The sequence below is a fragment of the Aotus nancymaae genome, unplaced genomic scaffold (assembly GCF_030222135.1).
Source record: "Aotus nancymaae isolate 86718 unplaced genomic scaffold, 86718_ANA_hifiasm-v0.15.2.pri h1tg000155l, whole genome shotgun sequence".
Taxonomy (NCBI): Eukaryota; Metazoa; Chordata; class Mammalia; order Primates; family Aotidae; genus Aotus; species Aotus nancymaae.
The window spans coordinates 803,903-822,650 of NW_026988570.1; the positions used below are offsets into that span (position 1 = coordinate 803,903).

The window sequence follows — 18,748 nt, forward strand, 5'->3', positions numbered from 1 at the left end:
GGTTTCACTGTCTGCATAGGGAAGCCAGGAAAAGATGCTGAACAATAAGCCAAGAGCCATTTGACCAGGTGAGTGATAGCTGGTACCAGCACTGGAAACTAGATAGTAGAATGCAGTCTGCTTCTAAAAAGAACTCTTCAGCTTATTTTTATTGTAAATAATCTGTGGACAAGGAAGTCCATTATCTCTTTTTATCTTACCTTTAATGCCTAGGATAGAGCTCAAACTTCAGGAATTAAATTCATTTCATTATTACTTACAGACTACAAAGGGGAATATCTTGTAAAATTTCAGTGCTGATAGATTTGCAAGATTTGCAAACAGAGTTATAAATGAGCAGGTAAAACTCTAGAGTGTTACACACAAAATATTTAACACAGGCTCTAAAACTAACAGCTCTCTGACAAAGGGACTCTGGTCTGTGGACTTACCTTGTACTTCCATGTAGATGGGATCAGACACGATCTCTTCATTGTTTATTTTCATCTTACAGACATATGACCCATTGTCTGAACGCTGCACGCTGCTTATGCTGCAAAGAAAAACACATAAAGATATTTACAGTGACTACCCTTTGAATACCTATTATAGGATTGGAAACTTCTTCAATTTCTTTGTCATATGCTGTGATAGTTAATTTTATATGTCAGCTTGGCTAGGCCATACTACCCAGCTGTTTGGTCAAACACTAGCCTAGATGTTGCTGTGAAGGTACTTTTCAGATGTCACTAACACTTAAAGCAGCAACCTTTGAGTAAAGCACATGACTCTTCATGATGGGGGTAGGCCCCATCCAAACAGCTGAAGGCCTTATAAGAAAAAGACAGAGGTCCCAGCGAAAGAGGGGATTCTGTTTCCAAACTGCCTTAGAACTCAAGACTGCAACATTAAGCCGCCTTTCATGGGTCTCTAGCCAACACCATGCTGATTACATATTTGTTAGCCCTCACTATGTGTGAGCTAATTCCTTAAAATAAATCTGGCTCTCTCTTTCTAGGTAAAACTATAGATATAGATCCTATAGGTTCAGTTACTTGGAAGAAAACCCCGACTAATATGTGTGCTATCACCTATCTTGATTTCTTTTTTTTTTTTTTTTTTGAGATGGAGTCTCACTCTGTAGCCCTGGCTGGTGTACAATGGCACAATCATGGCTCGCTGCAACTTCTGTCTCCTGGGTTCAAGCGATTCTCCTGCCTCAGACTCCCAAGTAGCTAAAATTACAGGTGCGCCAACACACCCGGCTAATTTTTTGTATTTTTAGTAGAAACAGGGTTTTACCAATGTTAGCCAGGCTGGTCTCGAACTCCTGACCTCAGATGATCCGCCTGCCTTGGCCTCCCAAAGTGCTGGGATTACAGATGTGAGTCACTGTGCCTGACCTAATTTTTGTATTTTTAGTAGAGACATGGTTTCATCATCTTGGCCAGGCTAGTCTTAAACTTTTGACCTCAGGTGATCCGCCCACCTTGGCCTCCCAAAGTTCTACGATTATAGGTGTGGGCCACTGCCCCTGGCCACCTGTCTTGATTTCTATGGTAGACTCTGCACCAGTGGTTCTCTGCATCAGGGTACTGCCCCCTCAAGGCATTTTGGAAATTTGTGGAGTTGTTTTTGGTGGTGACAATGACTAGGGGGGCACCATGGGTTTTCAGGGGCCAAGGGCAACTGTTCCATATCCCAAACAACCTTCTGAGACTAGAACCTAATTTCATTTTACATACACACAAAGTATGGTTTCAATATCCACCTAATTTACCAGGACTGCAAAACTACCATAAAAATGGAGAGCTGGTAGCCTTTGTCCTGTTTAGAACTTTCTGGAGCCCTAGCCCTCATTTTGCAAGGTCTGTCATTGACAGCATGACTGTATTTGCAGTGGTCACAGGTCATGTGCTTGAAGGTGCACCTAAGGTGCAAGTCCATGAGTACCTAATGATCTCTCCCGGAGTGGACACTGTGTTTACATGTTGAAATCCACATTTTAATTTAATTTATTTTATTTCATTCGAGATGGGGTCTTGCTCTGTCACCCAAGCTGGAGTGCAGTGGCACCTTCATGGCTCACTGCAGCATTGAACTCCTGGGTTCAAGCCATCTTTCCACCTCAGCCTCCCAAAATGCTGGGAGTATAGCCATAAGCCACCCTTATCAGCTGGGGAAGATTTTTAAATACTTTCAGATGCTCTCCAGAGGATTTCTTTTTTGGCTCAAAGACACTGCTCTTTAAACACAGTAAAGAAGACCATGACCAGGGGATGGAAGAAAAAGAAGAAAAATATGGAAGGTCTACCTTCCTTCCTAAAGCTCACTTCCCTATATAACCTATTTATCTCAAAGCAAAATAAATCTCATCCCTCAACCTGTGAAAGACTGAGGCTTAAAGCTTAAAAAGACAGGAAGCTGTCAAGGGGAGAGGGGGCTCCATCCTGACCCATGGCCCCATAGGCAGGGGTGGCAGCTGCCAGGGGATTGCACAACCTGGTCGGCATCTGGAGCAGACACATGGTAGTGAGTGAGGTCCCCAGGTCTAAATGAGACACAGTTTCCTTAGGATGAATCAGAACACTAAAAGTTTTTAATTTATTTCTTCCCAACAATACCATTTTGCAGATCCTCATTAGCCTGTGATAGAGTAGCTAAGACAGCTCAATAATGGCATCAGTCAGAACTGGGGAGGGGGGTGGTGGTCAGAACTGCTCAGGTTAACATTACTTGCTTATTGTTCCCAGGATCCAGCAGTTAACAGTCCCCTGTCATTGCATTTCCTGATGTGTAAATCTGAGTGGCATCCCTTTGACTTGAAATACTCTGTCTTCCCCTTTTCCCTTGTTCCTCAGTAGGAGCAATATAATTTTGGAATGCACCTGATGAATGAATGGTAGGCATGAGGGAGGTCCCAGGGATCAAGGAAAGGCCAGATCCTTTCGTGCTCTGGGGCAGTGGCTGGATGTCACAATGCCTAGAGGTTGTCAGGAGAAGATGAAAAGAGAATACACAGGACAAGTATTTCCAAATAAGGAACTAGCTGACCCTCTCCTGGTAGCCCCCTGGATATCATGGTGACAGGAAGGGCTGAAGAAAGAGAAGTAGAATTCTGTGCCAAGAATGATGCCCTGCTCATCGTGGACAATGGCTAGTGGTTGAGTGGTGACCCTGGCTTTCAGCAGTTCCTGAAGATCCTGAACAACTGTTGGGTCTAGTCTTTGCAGTTCTAAGGGAAACCAAGGCTACTGAAGAGGGGGTGCTTTCTACCTACTTCACAAATCCACTTTAGAAGAAGCATCATTTTCTTGAGGCAAGACCCATGGGCTCAACAGAGTGAACCATCAGATCAGACAGGCTGATGGTTGAAGACTGAGGCAGAGCTAGTCTTCAAAGGACACACTTGTGCCTTCGAAGACTGGCTCCACCTCAAGGCCTGGAACCTGGAACTGGCTTGCAGTTGGACTCAGGGAGACAGGGACCAGAGAGAAAGTGAAGGCCAGGAGGCAGGTGAGGCATAGCCCCAGGAAGGCAGCCTGAGGAAACTACACCGAGACCAGAGGTGCAAAGCACACTGGGGCAGAGCCCCCAGAAGCTGAGAAACTGAGGCACAAAGGACAGTTTGGCGGCACATCCTGGATGGTAGAAATCAGACTGCATAAGATGTCCAGGAGAACCTCAAGCCAACTAACAAGGAGGATGCAGCCGAGAAATAGAAAAGGAGCGTGCAGAACACAGGGAGAACTCAATCAGAATTTTGTCTTTAGTCATTCATGGCAGGAAGGGCTTAGCAGTTGCCTGGTAACAATAGGTGCCTGCATTAATTAGCAAGGCCAGATCCATGCCACCTATATTACAGCAAAGATTCGTCATAAATCATTATACTTGTTGCTTTCTAGACACCCAAGGGAAAGGCTCCCACTGGGAGGGTGGGGTTTGGGGTGGGGCTCGAGACAGGAGGAGTGGCTGTCCCTGACACTCCTCCCTCTTCCCAGAGAAACAGGAAGGTCAGTTTCTGTGAAGGCTTAACCGGAAAGGCTCTGGGCTCAGAGTAGCAATCTAGGCCTCCCAACAACCATGAAAGAGGAGATCCAGAGGGAACACGGGGAAAGTGGATGCGAAAGGGGAACGTTCAAGAAAGTGCCCCAGCACTGAAGATCCAGGTCTTTCCTAACTGGACCTCTGGCTGGGCAGCACAGTAGGAGAAAAAAGGCCCACCAAGGGGCTTCATTGGGAACGCTATAACTCTAAGATGAGGCGAAGATCCCAAAAGCTTCCAGAGAGAAAAGAAGCAGATCATTTATGAATGAATTGGAATAGCATTCTGCTTCTCTAGAGCAACCCAGAACTCACAGGAAATATATCAATGACTTCAAAGTTAAAACAAAAAGTATTTTCCTTTCAAACACTGTATCCAGCCAAACTATCTCAAGGCGAAGGTAGGAAAAAGAACTGCATTTTCACACATGCAAGTCCCAGGAAGTTAGCGAAGGATGGTCTCCTTGCCAAAGTAAAATAGTAAAAGCCAAGGAGAGTGAGAAGCGGGGACCATGTTCTGATACAAGCTGACGGCTCTCGATTACCACAACCCGCCGGCTTCAACTGCAAAGATGAAATGGAATTTAGAAACTTCATTTTTTTGGCTCAAGACCAGAAAATTAGACACTACAAGATTGAAGACAGAGGTAATTTAAGAAACTTCCACAGCAGTGACTGGCTCAAGTTCTTTGAAAAGTATCTCAGAGATGTTAACTGTCCTTATTCAAGATTGACAAAAAGCTATTGACTGGCTTCTTGGTTTACCTGTTAGACTTGAATATGGACATAACACTGAAAAATACAAGGAATTAGTATCTGATAATGCAAAAACTGCTGACAATGCAACTGAAAATGCAGAACCATTGATAAATTTGGATGTAAATAATCCTGATTTTAAGCCTGGTATGATGGCTTTGACTAACCTGCTTCAGATTCAATGTCATGATGATTACCTGGTAATGCTTAAGGCAATTCGAATTTTGGTTTAGGGGTGCCTGACACAGATGCAGTTGCTAAGGCAAATCAAACAAAAGAAGGCTTGCCTGTTGTTTTAGACAAACATGTTCTTGGTTTTGACACAGGAGATGCAGTTCTTAATGAAGCTGCTCAAATTCTGTGATTGCTGCATATAGAAGAGCTCAGAGAGCTACAGATAAAAATTAATGAAGCCTCTTCAGACAATTATTGCTGATCCAAGGACAGAGCACAAACTGGGAAAAGCTGGAAGATGAACACTTTAGGACTTCAGCTTCTTACCTATTTAGTACAATTGGGAACCATGTAGACTTCTGGCATGTTTGGAAATCAATGTCACATTCTTGGGGGAGGGATCCCAGAAAATTGAATATGTTCTAGAGATTTACCACCATTACTTTTTTCTTTAATGAAGTTTTAGAAAGTAGAAAAAAAAAGGAAAAGCCAAGAAAGAGGACCTGGGCTCCAGTAAACAGTAGCTGGACCACAGGAGGAATAGGGGGACCTCAGAATAGTAGTAAAGACAGCTGGACCCCAGACTCAAAGGGTAACCTGATCAGACAGAGGCGGAAGGGAGGGAGCCAGGACAGGTATCTCCAAAATAAATAAATAAATATCAGTACTGATAATTTTCTCATGGTGGGAGGAGATGCATACATTCCTTTTGAGTTTAGAGAAGAATGAGTGCTTGATACTTAGAAAACTTTTAAATTCAAGATAATCAAAAAGCTACTCAAGAATTGCTCTGGGGCTGGGAGCAGTGGCTCATGCCTGCAATCCCAGTACTTGGGGAGGCTAAGGTGAGAGAGTCACTTGAGGCCAGGAGTTTGAGATCAGCCTGGGCAACATAACAAGAACCCATCTCTTGGCAAAAGAAAAAATTAAAAATTAGCTGGGCATTGTGGAGCATGCCTGTAGCCCCAGCTACTTGGGAGGCTAAGGTGGGAGGATTGTTTAAGCCCTAGAATTTGAGGCTGCAATGAGCTATGATTGCACACTGCACTCCAGCCTGGAAGACAGAGCGAGACCCTGTCTCAAGTAAATAAATAAACAAACAAATAAATGAATGAATTAAGTGCTATTGCTTGAATAGTGCCTTCAAAACTTGTATTAAAACTTAATCCCCAATGTGGCAGTGTGGAGAGGTGAGGCCTGTAGGAGGTGATTGGGTCATGAGGACTCTGCCCTCATGAATGGATTAATCCATTCATGGATTAATAACAGAATAAAGGATTAATGGGAGTGGAACTGGCAGCTTTATAAGAAGAGAGACCTGAGCTAGCACATGAGCACACTCAGCCCCCTCGCCGTGTGATGCCCTGCGCTGCTTCAGGACCCTGCAGAATTGCATCAGCAAGAAGATCGTCACCAGATGGGGGTCCTTGATCTCGAATTGCCCAGCCTCCTTAACTGTGAGAAATAAATTTCTTTTCTTTATAATTTACTCAGTTTCAAGTATCCTTTTGTAAGCAACAGAAAACGAACTAAGACAAGAAGTAAAATATAATTATAACATATTACATGATTCAGCTGAAAACAGAATTTCCATAGCCACAAAAAATACCCTGGGTATTGATTTAACCACAGCTATGAGTAACGCTCTGTTAGATTAACACACCATGCTGGAGACTAGCACACAAATACAAACATACATAGGATTACCTATGGATTGAATATCTATGGAAAGATACCCAAGAGATGGGTAACCTCCACTTCCCATAGGGAGAGGGCTGGGGGCTGAGGTAGAGAAAAGACTTTTTGAATAGTCGGAATATTTTATCACTGCTTAAGAAAAATGGTATAAAAATCTCATCAGATTTTGGTCAAACATAAACATCTGAACAAGAAAAGACAAAAGAAATAGCACCTACTCAGCCACGGTGTCTAGACAGGAACCACCTGGCCACAGCTGCAGGACCTGAAGCTGCAGAAGCCCATCACCCCAGGGCAGTACAGGCTGGGTTAGCCCAGGCACATCTTATACACACACAGCATGTCTCTAACCTTCAGTCCTTACTGCTACTAGTCTGGCCTGCTCAGAAATGACTTGGAAGTAGCAGTTACGCTCTAGAGTCTTTTTAAAAAGAAATACGGAAAAGGACAAATATTGTATGACGTCACCTATGTTAGGTAGCTGGAGTAATCAAACTCACGGAGAAAGAAAGAAGACTGTAAAAGGCTGAGGCAGGAGGATCGCCTGAGCCCCGGAATTCAAGACCAGCCTGGGCAACGTGGCAAAACTGTCTCTTCAAATACAAAAAATATATATATATATATCACCTAGGTGTAATGGCTCATGCCTGTGGTCCAAGCTACTGAGGCTGAGGTGGGAGGATCACTTGAGCCTGGGAGGTCCAGGCTGCGATAAGCCGTGATCATACCATTGCACTCCAGCCTGAGAAACAGAGTGAGACCCTGTCAAGAGAAAAATAAATAAATAAAATAAAATAAAAATAAAAAATAAAGTAGCATAGTGGTTACTAGGGGTGGGGAGAGTGAGGAATGAGGATTATTGTTTCATAGTACAGAGTTTCAGTTTAGGATGACTAAAAAGTCCTGGAGATGGATGCACAGCATGTGCTGACGGTCGCACAAAAATGTGAATGCCATTGAAATGCTGAAATGGGGGATTTCAGGTTATGTATATTTTACCATATCAAAAAAATGTTTAAGAAATAGGTCCACTGTAAGTGCCCTGTTTTCACCTGCCACCATTCACATGGTGCTGACGGGGTAACCCAAGGGCAAGGAACTTTGAGCTGAAAGGAGGTCTTGTGAACAGGAAGCAAGTCAGCAAGTGTCAGGCATCTGTGGTTAATTACAGCTTTTCCAGGAGATGGTTTGGCTAAAGAAATTAGGTTTTTATGTTCTAGATTCCGTTTTCATTGCCAACAAGAGCAGCAGAATAAAGAACCGGCAACAGACATCCATCAGCCCCAAGGAAGGCAGGATGGGAGGGAAAAAGCCCAGAACAGAAAGCCCATGGGAGCCCCCAAAACACAGCCTCCACAATGCCAAAAGCTCACATGGAGACAGGGGCCCCAAAGGACACAAGGTGTAAGGGGACCCAAACTACCCACTTTTTTCTTTTTCTTTTTTGAGTCAGTGTTGCTCTGTCGGATCATGACTCACTGCAGCTTCAGACTCGTGGGCTCAAGTGATCCTCCCGACTCAGCCTCCTGAGTAGCTGGGACCACAGGTATGTACCACCATGTCTGCCTAATTTTTTTTTTTTTTGTAGTAATGGGGTTCTACTGTGTTGCTCAGGCTGGTCTCAAACTCCTGGGCTCAAGCAATGTTCCCTCCTTGGCCTCTCAAAGTGCTGGGATTACAGGGGTAAGCCACTGTGCCTGGCCTCAACTTAACATTTTTACAAAGAAAATTTAATGAAACAGTAAAAACTTTCCAGCTTTAGCCACTGGGAACTATGCCAGAATTTAAAAAGCAGTGGGAATCCCCAGACTAAACAGAAAACAAACAACAAATACTTTCCCCTCACCACAAGTCTCCCATCAGTTTGTGGTTTTGCTTGGGAGTCGGGCTTCCTGGTCTTCTGGTCTGGTGACTGCTGTCCTTCTGGAGTGTTGCACCTGACCAGGGCACATTTCCACCCAAGCTAGAGGGCTGTTTACTTGCTATATGAGACATCAGATCTAATTATAATATATCCCCCAAATTACACCCTTCTTTGGAGACTCCAGTGAAAGATCTTGGCCAAGCAGTGTCCTAGAGCCTGGATGAACGCTGTGCTAGTTTCGAGCTAATATTAGATACAGCTGAGACAGGTTAGTGGCTATAGCACCAAGGAGGAGGTCCAGCCCAGTGACTCAAGTCCTGTAAAGGAGGCCGGGTGAACACTCTCGAGGGATCTCAACCTGTAGCAGACACTGAGTGTTTTATAAACCTATTACTGAAAGATGACTCTTGGCTTCATCAACAATGACAGACATCCAAGTGAAACAGGAAAAAAGGGGTGATTATCAGCATAGAACAGGCCTAGCTCAAGAGGGCACCTGGGCTAGCAGCAGAACATCAGTTATTTCTTCCTCAACCTCAGCATTTAAAAAAAAACTTTTCAGGCCGGGCGCGGTGGCTCAAGCCTGTAATCCCAGCACTTTGGGAGGCCAAGGCGGGTGGATCACGAGGTCAAGAGATCGAGACCATCCTGGTCAACATGGTGAAACCTTGTCTCTACTAAAAATACAAAAAATTAGCTGGGCATGGTGGCGTGTGCCTGTAATCCCAACTACTCAGGAGGCTGAGGCAGGAGAATTGCCTGAACCTAGGAGGCGGAGGTTGCGGTGAGCCGAGATCACGCCATTGCACTCTAGCCTGGGTAACAAGAGTGAAACTCTGTCTCAAAAAAAAAAAAAAAAAAAAAAAAAAAATTTCATTTATAAAAATTTAAATTACAAAATTTTAAATTTTATAATTTTATAATTTCATTGGCATCCTTCGATATTTGCTTTCATTTCACAACAGCAGATTACAGTGGCACATAGCAATCTTAAAATATTTTGAAGACAATAATATACAGAAATGTTACTAATATAAAGTGAATGAAACAGGATATGTAGTCATCTATGCAATAAAAGATTAATTTCATTTCAAGAAAATTAAATTTATATATAATTGGAAAATTTGTCTCAGAGTTGCAATTATAAGCCATTGTTTCTTTCTCTGTACTTGTTTGTTATTTTCCAAGTTTTTGACAAAATACATATATCACTATTAAAATAATTTAGGCCAGGCATGGTGGCTCACGCCTGTAATCCCAGCACTTTGGGAGGCCAAGGCAGGTGGATCACGATGTCAAGAGATCAAGACCATTCTGGTCAACATGATGAAACCCCATCTCTACTAAAAATACAAATTAGCTGGGCATGGTGGCACGTGCCTGTAATCCCAGCTACTCAGGAGGCTGAGGCAGGAGAATTGCCTGAACCCAGGAGGCGGAGGTTGCCGTGAGCCGAAATCGCGCCATTGCACTCCAGCCTGGGTAACAAGAGCGAAACTCCGTCTCAGAAAAAAATAAAAAATAAAATAAAAATAAAAATAATTTAAACACACACACACACACACACACACACACACACATACACACACACGAGCTAAGACCAAGTAGTTTCAAAAATCTTTCAGGGGTACTCATGCATGATGCCAAATCTCCCTGTCTTTCCAGAGTACATGGGATTCATACTTAAATGTCCATGAGCTCCTATTGTTTCCATCTTTCTTCTCCCAGTTTCAGTTAACTGAGGTTTGATTGCAAGATGTGATTGCTCCTGAGTGGCAGAAGTATACCTCCCCCAGTCCTGATGCCAGTTCCTCGTTCCCTAAAACAATACTTCAAGGATAAATTTAAAATCTGAAGGCAACAGTACCTTAGCGCTGCCGCACCTGATGTTTGATTTGGCTCTTCCCCTCCATTCTGTTCACAACCATGAGCAGGAGGACAGCAAACAGGTCTGCCCAGCTTGCCTCAGTGTTCAGCCATCCATTCAGTTAAATATGCAGTCAACAAATAACCAATTGCTGAGAAACACCTTCATGTGCAAGGATGGCCGTTTTGATAACTAGCGTGTACTTGTCTACGTGTATTGATTTTTTAAATATCTCTATTTCTTGGTGTCTAAAATGACATCACCAGTGAATGTTACAGCTTTCCTTAGAGTAAATGACTTTATCACAGTCCTTTCTTCCTTTGGAAGGGAAAGAGCTGTATGACAGCAGGGGCCACTATGGAAAAGAGGGTATAAGAGCAACGATGAGGAGTAACCAAAGCTCTGGTGCATTAGATACTCTAAACCACATCTTCAACCAGGACAGGTGCTGTTTTAGGACCAAAGACCAGATGCTTGACCAACCCTTGTTTTTCTTTTCTTCTTTTTCAGACAGGCTGAAGTACAATAGCGCAATCACAGCTCACTGAAGCGTCGAACTCCTAGGCTAAGGTGATCCTCCCACCTCAGCCTCCCAAGTAGCTGGGACTACAGGCATGGGCCACCATGCCCAGCTAATTTTTTAAATTTTTTGTAGATATGGGGGTCTTGCTATGTTGCAAGGCTGGTCTAAAACTCCTAAGTTCAAGTGATGACTTGCCTTGGCCTCCCAAAGTGCTGAGATTACAGGTGTAAGCCACTGCACCCAGCCAACCTTGTCTTTAGAATGAGGAGTTTGGGAGTTTAAGTGTGGGGTAGGCAGCAGACAAAGGCTTGCACAACACAGAAGAGAAAACATGGAACCAATGTCAGACTAAGAAAGATAAACACAGTGTCAGTCTCTAATAACTCACAATTGTGCTCTATTTAAAGGATGAGTGCAGATACAAAGTATGAGGTCCTCAATCTAGAGAGATCTCATCACTTTAAAAATCCACATAAATTCTGGCTATTTTTTTTTTTTTTTTTTTTTTTTTGAGATGGAGTCTTACTCTGTCACTCAGACTGGAGTGCAATGGCACAATCTCAGATCACTGCAACCTCTGCCTCCTGGGTTCAAGTGATTCTTGTCTCAGCCTCCCGAGTAGCTAGGATTACAGGCTTGTGCCACCACACCTGGCTATTTTTTTTTTTTTTTTTTTTTTTTTGTATTTTTAGTAGAGACAGGATTTCACTGTTTTGGCCAAGATGATTTCAATCTCCTGACCTTGTGATCCACCCACCTCGGTCTCCCAAAGTGCTGGGATTACAGGTATGAGCCACCGCACCTGGCCAATTCTGCTTATTCTTATGGGAATGTCTATGTGTGATCCTAATATCTTTTAGAAAAAATGGTCCCATGACCAAACTCAAAATACCAGGTGCTTCTCTCTAGAATCATTTTGACCTCAGCCTATATACATCTATATTCTCTTCCCTTAGTGGTTTTATTTGCACATTCCCTTGAGTAAACATAGTTCATATATATATATAGATAGATGTTGCTAAAGGCAACTCCAACAAAAATGCAGGCTAATAAATTTCTAATAAAATTACATATATTGAAAGCTTAAAACTATTTTTTAATTCTTCTCTGTTCATGGGAGCCAGAGTGGATTTCCTTAGGGCCCAGGAGACGCGAGAAGGGAGGACACTGCTGGTGTGCACATCAGGCTCCCTGTTTGTTTTTTTCTTTTTCTTTTTTTTTTCACCCCCCACCCCTCAGGCTCCCTGTTTAAATAAGACTAGCTCACTGCCAGCCGGGCGCAGTGGCTCACGCCTGTAATCCTAGCACTTTGGGAGGCTGAAGTGGGTGGATCACCTGAGGTCAGGAGTTCAAGACCAGCCTGGCCATCATGGTGAAGCCCCATTAAAAAAAAAAAAAAAAGACTAGCTCACTGCCTAGTGACCCTGCTCGTGGGGACTTTAGTGTCCTCACCTAAAAAACATCACATTTAGGGTCTCCAACAACATCCTCTCTTGCCAAGAAATTATACAAATATTTGTCATCTTGATTAAGTAACTACTGACAGAGCAGCAGTATCACCATCTTGGATAAGCGTTCACATTCTAAAGTTCATCTTGATTAAAAATTGCCTAAATCCAAAGGGCATCAGCCTAATGGCTAAGGTCAGCATAACCATAAGCCACAGATAACATCTCCAATCAAAAACATTCCAAACTCCTCCCCAACCAGAGACATGCCGGCCCTGAGATAACCTCCCCTTCATCCGAGAGATGCCAGCCCCAAGATAACCTCCCCTCCGACCAGAGACAGTCCAACCCTGCCATAAGCTTCTCCCCAGCACAGAAACATTCCAAGCTTGTGATAAGCACCCTTACCCTAAAACTAATATATACTCTTAGTCTATAAAAGATAACACTCCTCACTGAAATCGGCCAGAAGCTCCTCTCAGGTTATTTTTCTAAAATAAACCTGTCTTTGACTGTCAAGCTACATTTTGCATTTCTTTCCTCTTTCTTTAACTCTTACAACTATAATTTATTTCACTGAATCACTCAACAGCTACTCTGCCCCTGAATATTACCTTAATAAAGTTGAAGAATCATATATAGGCAAATTTAGTATCATCCTGTATGCTACCTAATTCAACTAAGTGCTCATTATTTGCAAAAATTCTGATCACTAAATTTGTTTTTAGGCCTAGTTTGGAGGTCAAATAAGATTTTTTTTTCCTTTAGAATGAGTTTATATATAATAAAGCTGAATATATGCAAAAGAATAAATTTTACTCCAAAGTTCTAACGTTCTCAAAACAACACCCAGGTCATCTTCTGCACTCTAAAGACATGGGTCCAAAACAAAAAACTGATGAATCAAAATTTTAAAACTCTACAATTTAAGTCCTCTGAACAGCTCATGACATCTGAGAGCAGAAGTGGAGCTGGCAGTCACATGGCCCAAACCCATCTCTTCCTTTGGAAAAAAGATCAGGGGAAATGAGGCAGCTCACCCAGAGTCACACACTGGCCAAGTCCAGAGAGACAGCAGGGCAGGGCTGTGCTCCTCTCCTAGGTGACACCCAATGAGACCAATGTGCCAGCTTGCTATTCTTGAACCCTTTAAACTACTCCTCATTCACTTATCATTAAATGAAAGTTTTACTTCTCTCATCAGAAGCTATGTTTATATAATTGTAAGACATCTGCCTTTTATAGTTGATGCAGAAAAAAAATAGTCAAATCTCCCAAGCAGTCTTAGCCACTGGCTGAGTGTGGCTGAGGAGAGACTTAGCCAGAGTAATATGGAAGTTGCATTCTTTGCCTGGAGGCAAAGAGGTTATCCATTGACCAAACCTACAACCTGAGGGGAAAAATGCAAAAAGAAGGGCACATCTTGTGAAAGTGTTGGCATGCTAACCTGAGTAGTTAGGTCTGTGGTAATTGTGAGGTGGTTTTCTGAAAAGGAAACATAAAATGATTCACCAAAAGGCATGACACAGTATGGGACGGTGCCAAGTATCATGTCAGAGAAAGTGAAAATGTAATAGATCAAAGAAGGCTCTACTCCAAAGTGGAGGAATTGTAGGGAAAAGTTTCTCGCTTTCATGCTGTCTGGCTCTGACCTCACTTTGAGCTTTTAACAACCATAGGTCAACCCAATTCTAAACTGTGCATGCAACAAAGTCCTGATGCAAAAAACAAAAACAGAAAAGCAAAACACCTTCTGGCTAAGAGGAAAGAGTGGAGAATACAAAAGGGGTGGTGAGAAGAGAAGCATCTACCTGCCCGTCTGCAGCATTCTGAGACATAATGGCTGGGTCTCTGGGAGAATGCAGTATTCCAGATACAAGTCCTGGCTTAGCTTGTCCCCGTCACACACAATCCCCTCAACCTCATCCAGCTTACTCTTAAAAAACAAAGTGGAGTACTGAGATGATGGTCCAAGGCTTAGGGCCTGTCTAATTTCTGGAGACAGACTTCTCCATCTCTTCCTGCCCTAGTGTGTATGGGAGCTACATCAGCACTGGGAAGGGATAGGGAGAGGTAGAAGGCAGGGGCAGCAGGGTAGCTGAAGGGATGAGAGAGATGCACTGGTTTTTATTTATTTTTTTTTTGAGACAGGGTCTCACTATGTTGCCCAGGCTGGAATGCAGTGGCTAGTCACGGGTACAGTCCCATACTGATCAGTGCACAAGTTTTGACCTGCCCCGTTTCTGACTTGGGCTGGTTCACCCCTCCTTAGGTAACATGGTGGTCCCCTGCTCTTGGTGGCAGGGGTGGGGGGGCTCCCCATGTTGATGCAGAAACCCATTTGGCATAGCACCACTATAGCCCAACACTCCCTGGATCAAGCAATTGCACTGTTTAAAAAGCCCTGCAGGGCCAGGATGATTTTGAGGACTCTTCCTACCTGATAAGAAACACTGTTTCCACTCACTGGTAGAGCTCCTGGGTCCAGCTGTACTTGATAGCTATGTAGGTCAGGTGGGAAGTGCCCTCCCAGGCCCAGCCCCAGAGTATGTGTTAACCAACAGTGCCAACACTGCCAAGCTCAGATTGAACACACACTGTCAGCTATCCTTCAACTCCCTAAAGGGACCATAGATTGCTTAAACAGAAAACAAAAGGCTTTTGCTTTTGAGGAAGCACTAGTATAAAGACATTTAAAAGAAAGGAAGAGGCCTGGTGAGGTAGCTCACGTCTCTAACCTAGCACTTTGGGAGATCAAGGTGGGCAGATCACCTGAGGTCACAAGTTTGAGGCCAGCCTGGCCATCATGGTGAAACCTCATCTCTACTAAAAAAAAAAAAAATTAGCTGGACTTGGTGGCGGGTGCCTGTAATCTCAGCTACACCAGAGACTGAGGCAGGAGAATTGTTTGAACTCAGGAGGCGGAGGTTGCGATGACCTGAGATCGCACCACTGCACTCCAGCCTGGACAACAGAGTGAGATTCTGTTTCAATAAATAAATTAGTTAATTAAAATTAGAATTAAAAAAATAAAGGAAGAAAGAACACATACCTGAAGGAAGCGATTATTGCAGTAACTTCATCATCTGGATAAAACTGTGTAATAGAATGTGCCCCAAGCAATTCTTTCCCATCTTTCCACCAAGAAATTGGGGTGTCCTGGTATATATTAGGTACACTGATTGAGCAATTAAATTTTACGTGCTTATGTTCAGAAAGTATTACATGTCCAACTGTGTGTTTGAAGGCAAGAGGTGGTAGGAGCTTTGACGCGGCAGAGGTCACCCAGGGAATGGCGGCATTTCCTGTTTGTGGTCTTCCAGGCTGGGTTGGTGAAAACATCAAGGCAGGCTGGTACCCACTGGCATGAGGAAAGGATAACAGGGGTGTGTTGTCAGCTTGCAGCCTCCCTGGGAATGGCAGGTAAGGCTTGGCTTCTTCCCTTGCCTCAGTGATAGCTGTAAAACAGAACATCCAATTTTTAGCCTTTTAAATAAGAAGAATTTTCCAAGTAGGTCTCCAACTTCTTAGGCCATGAAGAGAGAGAAGTGGGTATCCGCAGTTCCCCAGGAAGAGATGAGCAGAATTAACATGCATATCTGGACATATTCTTATTCACCAGTTCATTCATTTGTAAACTCACTTCTGGAAGAGTCCTGAAGAAATATAATTCCACCTACCAAAAATAAATTTTTTCTTATTACCGACTCATTGCAAGTCCTTCATGCCCAACTCAGCAGCATAAGAAGAAGGTGATGACACAGCAGAGCTCAAGATCACCTTTCTTGGCTGGGCACGGTGGCTCACACCTGTAATCTTGGCACTTTGTGAGGCAGAGGTGGGAAGAATACCTGAGGTCAGGAGTTTGAGACCACGCTGGCCAACATGGCAAAAACTTGTCTCTATTGGCCGGGCGCGGTGGCTCACGCCTGTAATCCCAGCACTTTGGGAGGCCGAGGCGGGTGGATCCCGAGGTCAAGAGATCGAGACCATCCTGGTCAACATGGTGAAACCCCGTCTCTACTAATACAAAAAATTAGGTGGGCACGGTGGCGCGTGCCTGTAATCCCAGCTACTCAGGAGGCTGAGGCAGGAGAATTGCCTGAACCCAGGAGGCGGAGGTTGCGGTGAGCCGAGATCGCGCCATTGCACTCCAGCCTGGGTAACAAGAGCGAAACTCTGTCTCAAAAAAAAAAAACTTGTCTCTATTAAAAACACAAAACTCAGCCAGGCATGGTGGTGCATGCCTGTAATCCCAGCTACTTGGGAGGTGGGAGGCGGAGGTTACAGTGAGCCAAGGTGGTGCCACTGCACTCCAGCCTGGGTGACAGCAAGACCCTGCCTCTAAATAAATGAATGAATGAATGAATAAATAAATAACTTTCCTTACTGTCTGCTCTGTCAGAGATGACGTTGCAAATTTGGCTAATAGTCTTGAAGAAGATGCTCAGGTTCAAAAACAAAACAAAACAAAAATTAGCCAGGCATGTTGGCATGCACCTGTGGTCCCAGCTACTTGATGGGGGAGTGTTGAGGAAGGAGGATTGCTTGAGCCTAGGAGGTCAAGGCTGTGGTGAACCAAAATTGTGCCACCACACTCCAGCCTAGGTGACAGAGTGAGATCCTGTCTCAAAAACAAAACAAAACAAACAAACAAAAAAACCAACAACTGCTCATGGTTGCAAAGTGTTTACAATTTTTGTGCCTTAACAACAAAAAAAGTATGCTTAAGTTACTAGCTGTAGAATAGTGAAGCTTCCAGGAAAATGCCTGCTTGCTGGAATAAACCTGGAAATGTTTTTATTTCATCTGGTCCACAAGTAGTTTTAGAAGGTTTCTGAGTGAAGGAAGGCTCATAATAGCTGCACTTTTGGCTTTCTGAGTGGCATTTTTGGACACAGATTCTACACCAGTTGTGATCTATTCAAATACTTTGTCAGGGAGTGGGTGAGACAGGCGGGTGGGATATAGGCCCGGCATTCTGTGTTGCAGGTTAGTAAGTGAGGGTACACAGAGGGGCTCCATCTTTGCTCAAGGGCTAGCCTCCTGCCATGCCCAGGACATCAAGCCCTCCTGGGCCCCTGAGTGTGTGTGTGCAGGGAGCAGGGTGTTCTTTGCTCAGAGTTGTGCCCTATTTAGCAAGTAACACAAGATGCCCAGTTAAGCTTGAATTTCAGATGAACAACAAATAATTGTTTTTTAAAGAGACAGGGTCTGTTCTGTCACCTAGACTGGAGAGCAGTGGCGCAATAACTCACTGCAACCTCAATCTCCTAGGCCCAAGCGATCCTCCCACCTTAGCCTCCCAAGTAGGTTAGACTATATTCTTGTGCCACCACATCCAGCTAGTTTAACATTTTTTTTTGTAAGGAGGGAGTCTGACTATGTGCCCAGGCTGGAATTTTTTTAAGTATTCAGTTAAGTATTTAATTGGCTAATGGGGGATACGAGCAGGAAATCGTGGGGCAGAAGGGAGAGGATCTGGGAATTTTTCCTCTGGCTTCCTCTCTGCCAAGCCACTCTGGACAGCACATATGCCTCAACTGAAGGGCATATCTCTGTTTGGGAGCCCTCGCCATGCAGCTCCTTTTCTCATCCCAGCAACCGTTCCTTCCCAGGCCCCTTTGGTGTTGGGGGCTGACTCTCAAGGCTGTTGCCTTTGGGAACTGCCTCCTTAGTGAGTCAGGATGAATGCCAGATGGAAGAGAAGAGATTTTCCTACAAGGATGCAGAAAGACTTTTCTTTATCCTGCGGTCTTGATGAGTGTGGGAGTGTAGGGCCTTCTGTGTGTTTTAGGGGAGGGCTATGTGGGTCAGCTGTGGGCTGGCTTGGAGCCCAGCTGTCCAGATAGATGAGTGTACTGTTATGGGAGCGTTCACTTATGCCAGGGAGTGAAGATCAGGATGACAACAGAAAGGGACTATTGCCTCTCCAGTCACCCACAGACCACATGCCAGGCAAACCTTCTTCACAAGGGTGGGCCTGCACTCTTGGTAGGAGGAAGGGGCTCCTCTTCCTCTGATGTGTGGAAGCTTTCTGCAGCAATGCATCTTCTGGCTCTTCATCTGATGCCCGCAGAGCTCCCTCAAGGGTGCTCTGCTTATTCATGCAGGCTTTGAAGCCTTGACAATTCACCTTTGCCACCTGCATGGGCAAACTCATCTGTGGTTCTTCCTATTCAGTGAGCTACAGAGGACTCAGGAGTCAGGGGTTTAATCCAAATAACTTTTTTTCCCCCTTTAAATGTAGGTCTCTTTCTTAGAAGGCAAAAATTGGAAGTGGAAGAAGTAAATAATATCTTCATTGGTTTGTTGAACTTATTTAAGAATATTTAAAATTTTTAATTATAAATTTAACACATTTGTTGTGAAAAAATTCAAATATTTACTGAAGC

At 43.9% G+C, this 18,748-nt stretch overlaps 1 protein-coding gene and 1 pseudogene across 1 annotated transcript in view; one reads left to right on the forward strand and one right to left on the reverse strand.

The window, feature by feature from the left end:
* The window catches only part of MERTK (MER proto-oncogene, tyrosine kinase), a 133,270-nt gene that overhangs the window by 86,154 nt on the left and 28,368 nt on the right, over positions 1 to 18,748 (reverse strand). Inside the window, exons 2-3 of the mRNA XM_064371695.1 lie at positions 15,406 to 15,811; positions 432 to 532 (exon numbers count right to left, since the gene is read on the reverse strand). Coding sequence (XP_064227765.1) covers positions 432 to 532; positions 15,406 to 15,811 — 507 coding nt within the window. The remainder of the gene's footprint in view (positions 1 to 431; positions 533 to 15,405; positions 15,812 to 18,748) is intronic.
* Positions 4,536 to 5,255, forward strand: LOC105727624 (RNA transcription, translation and transport factor protein-like; annotated as a pseudogene).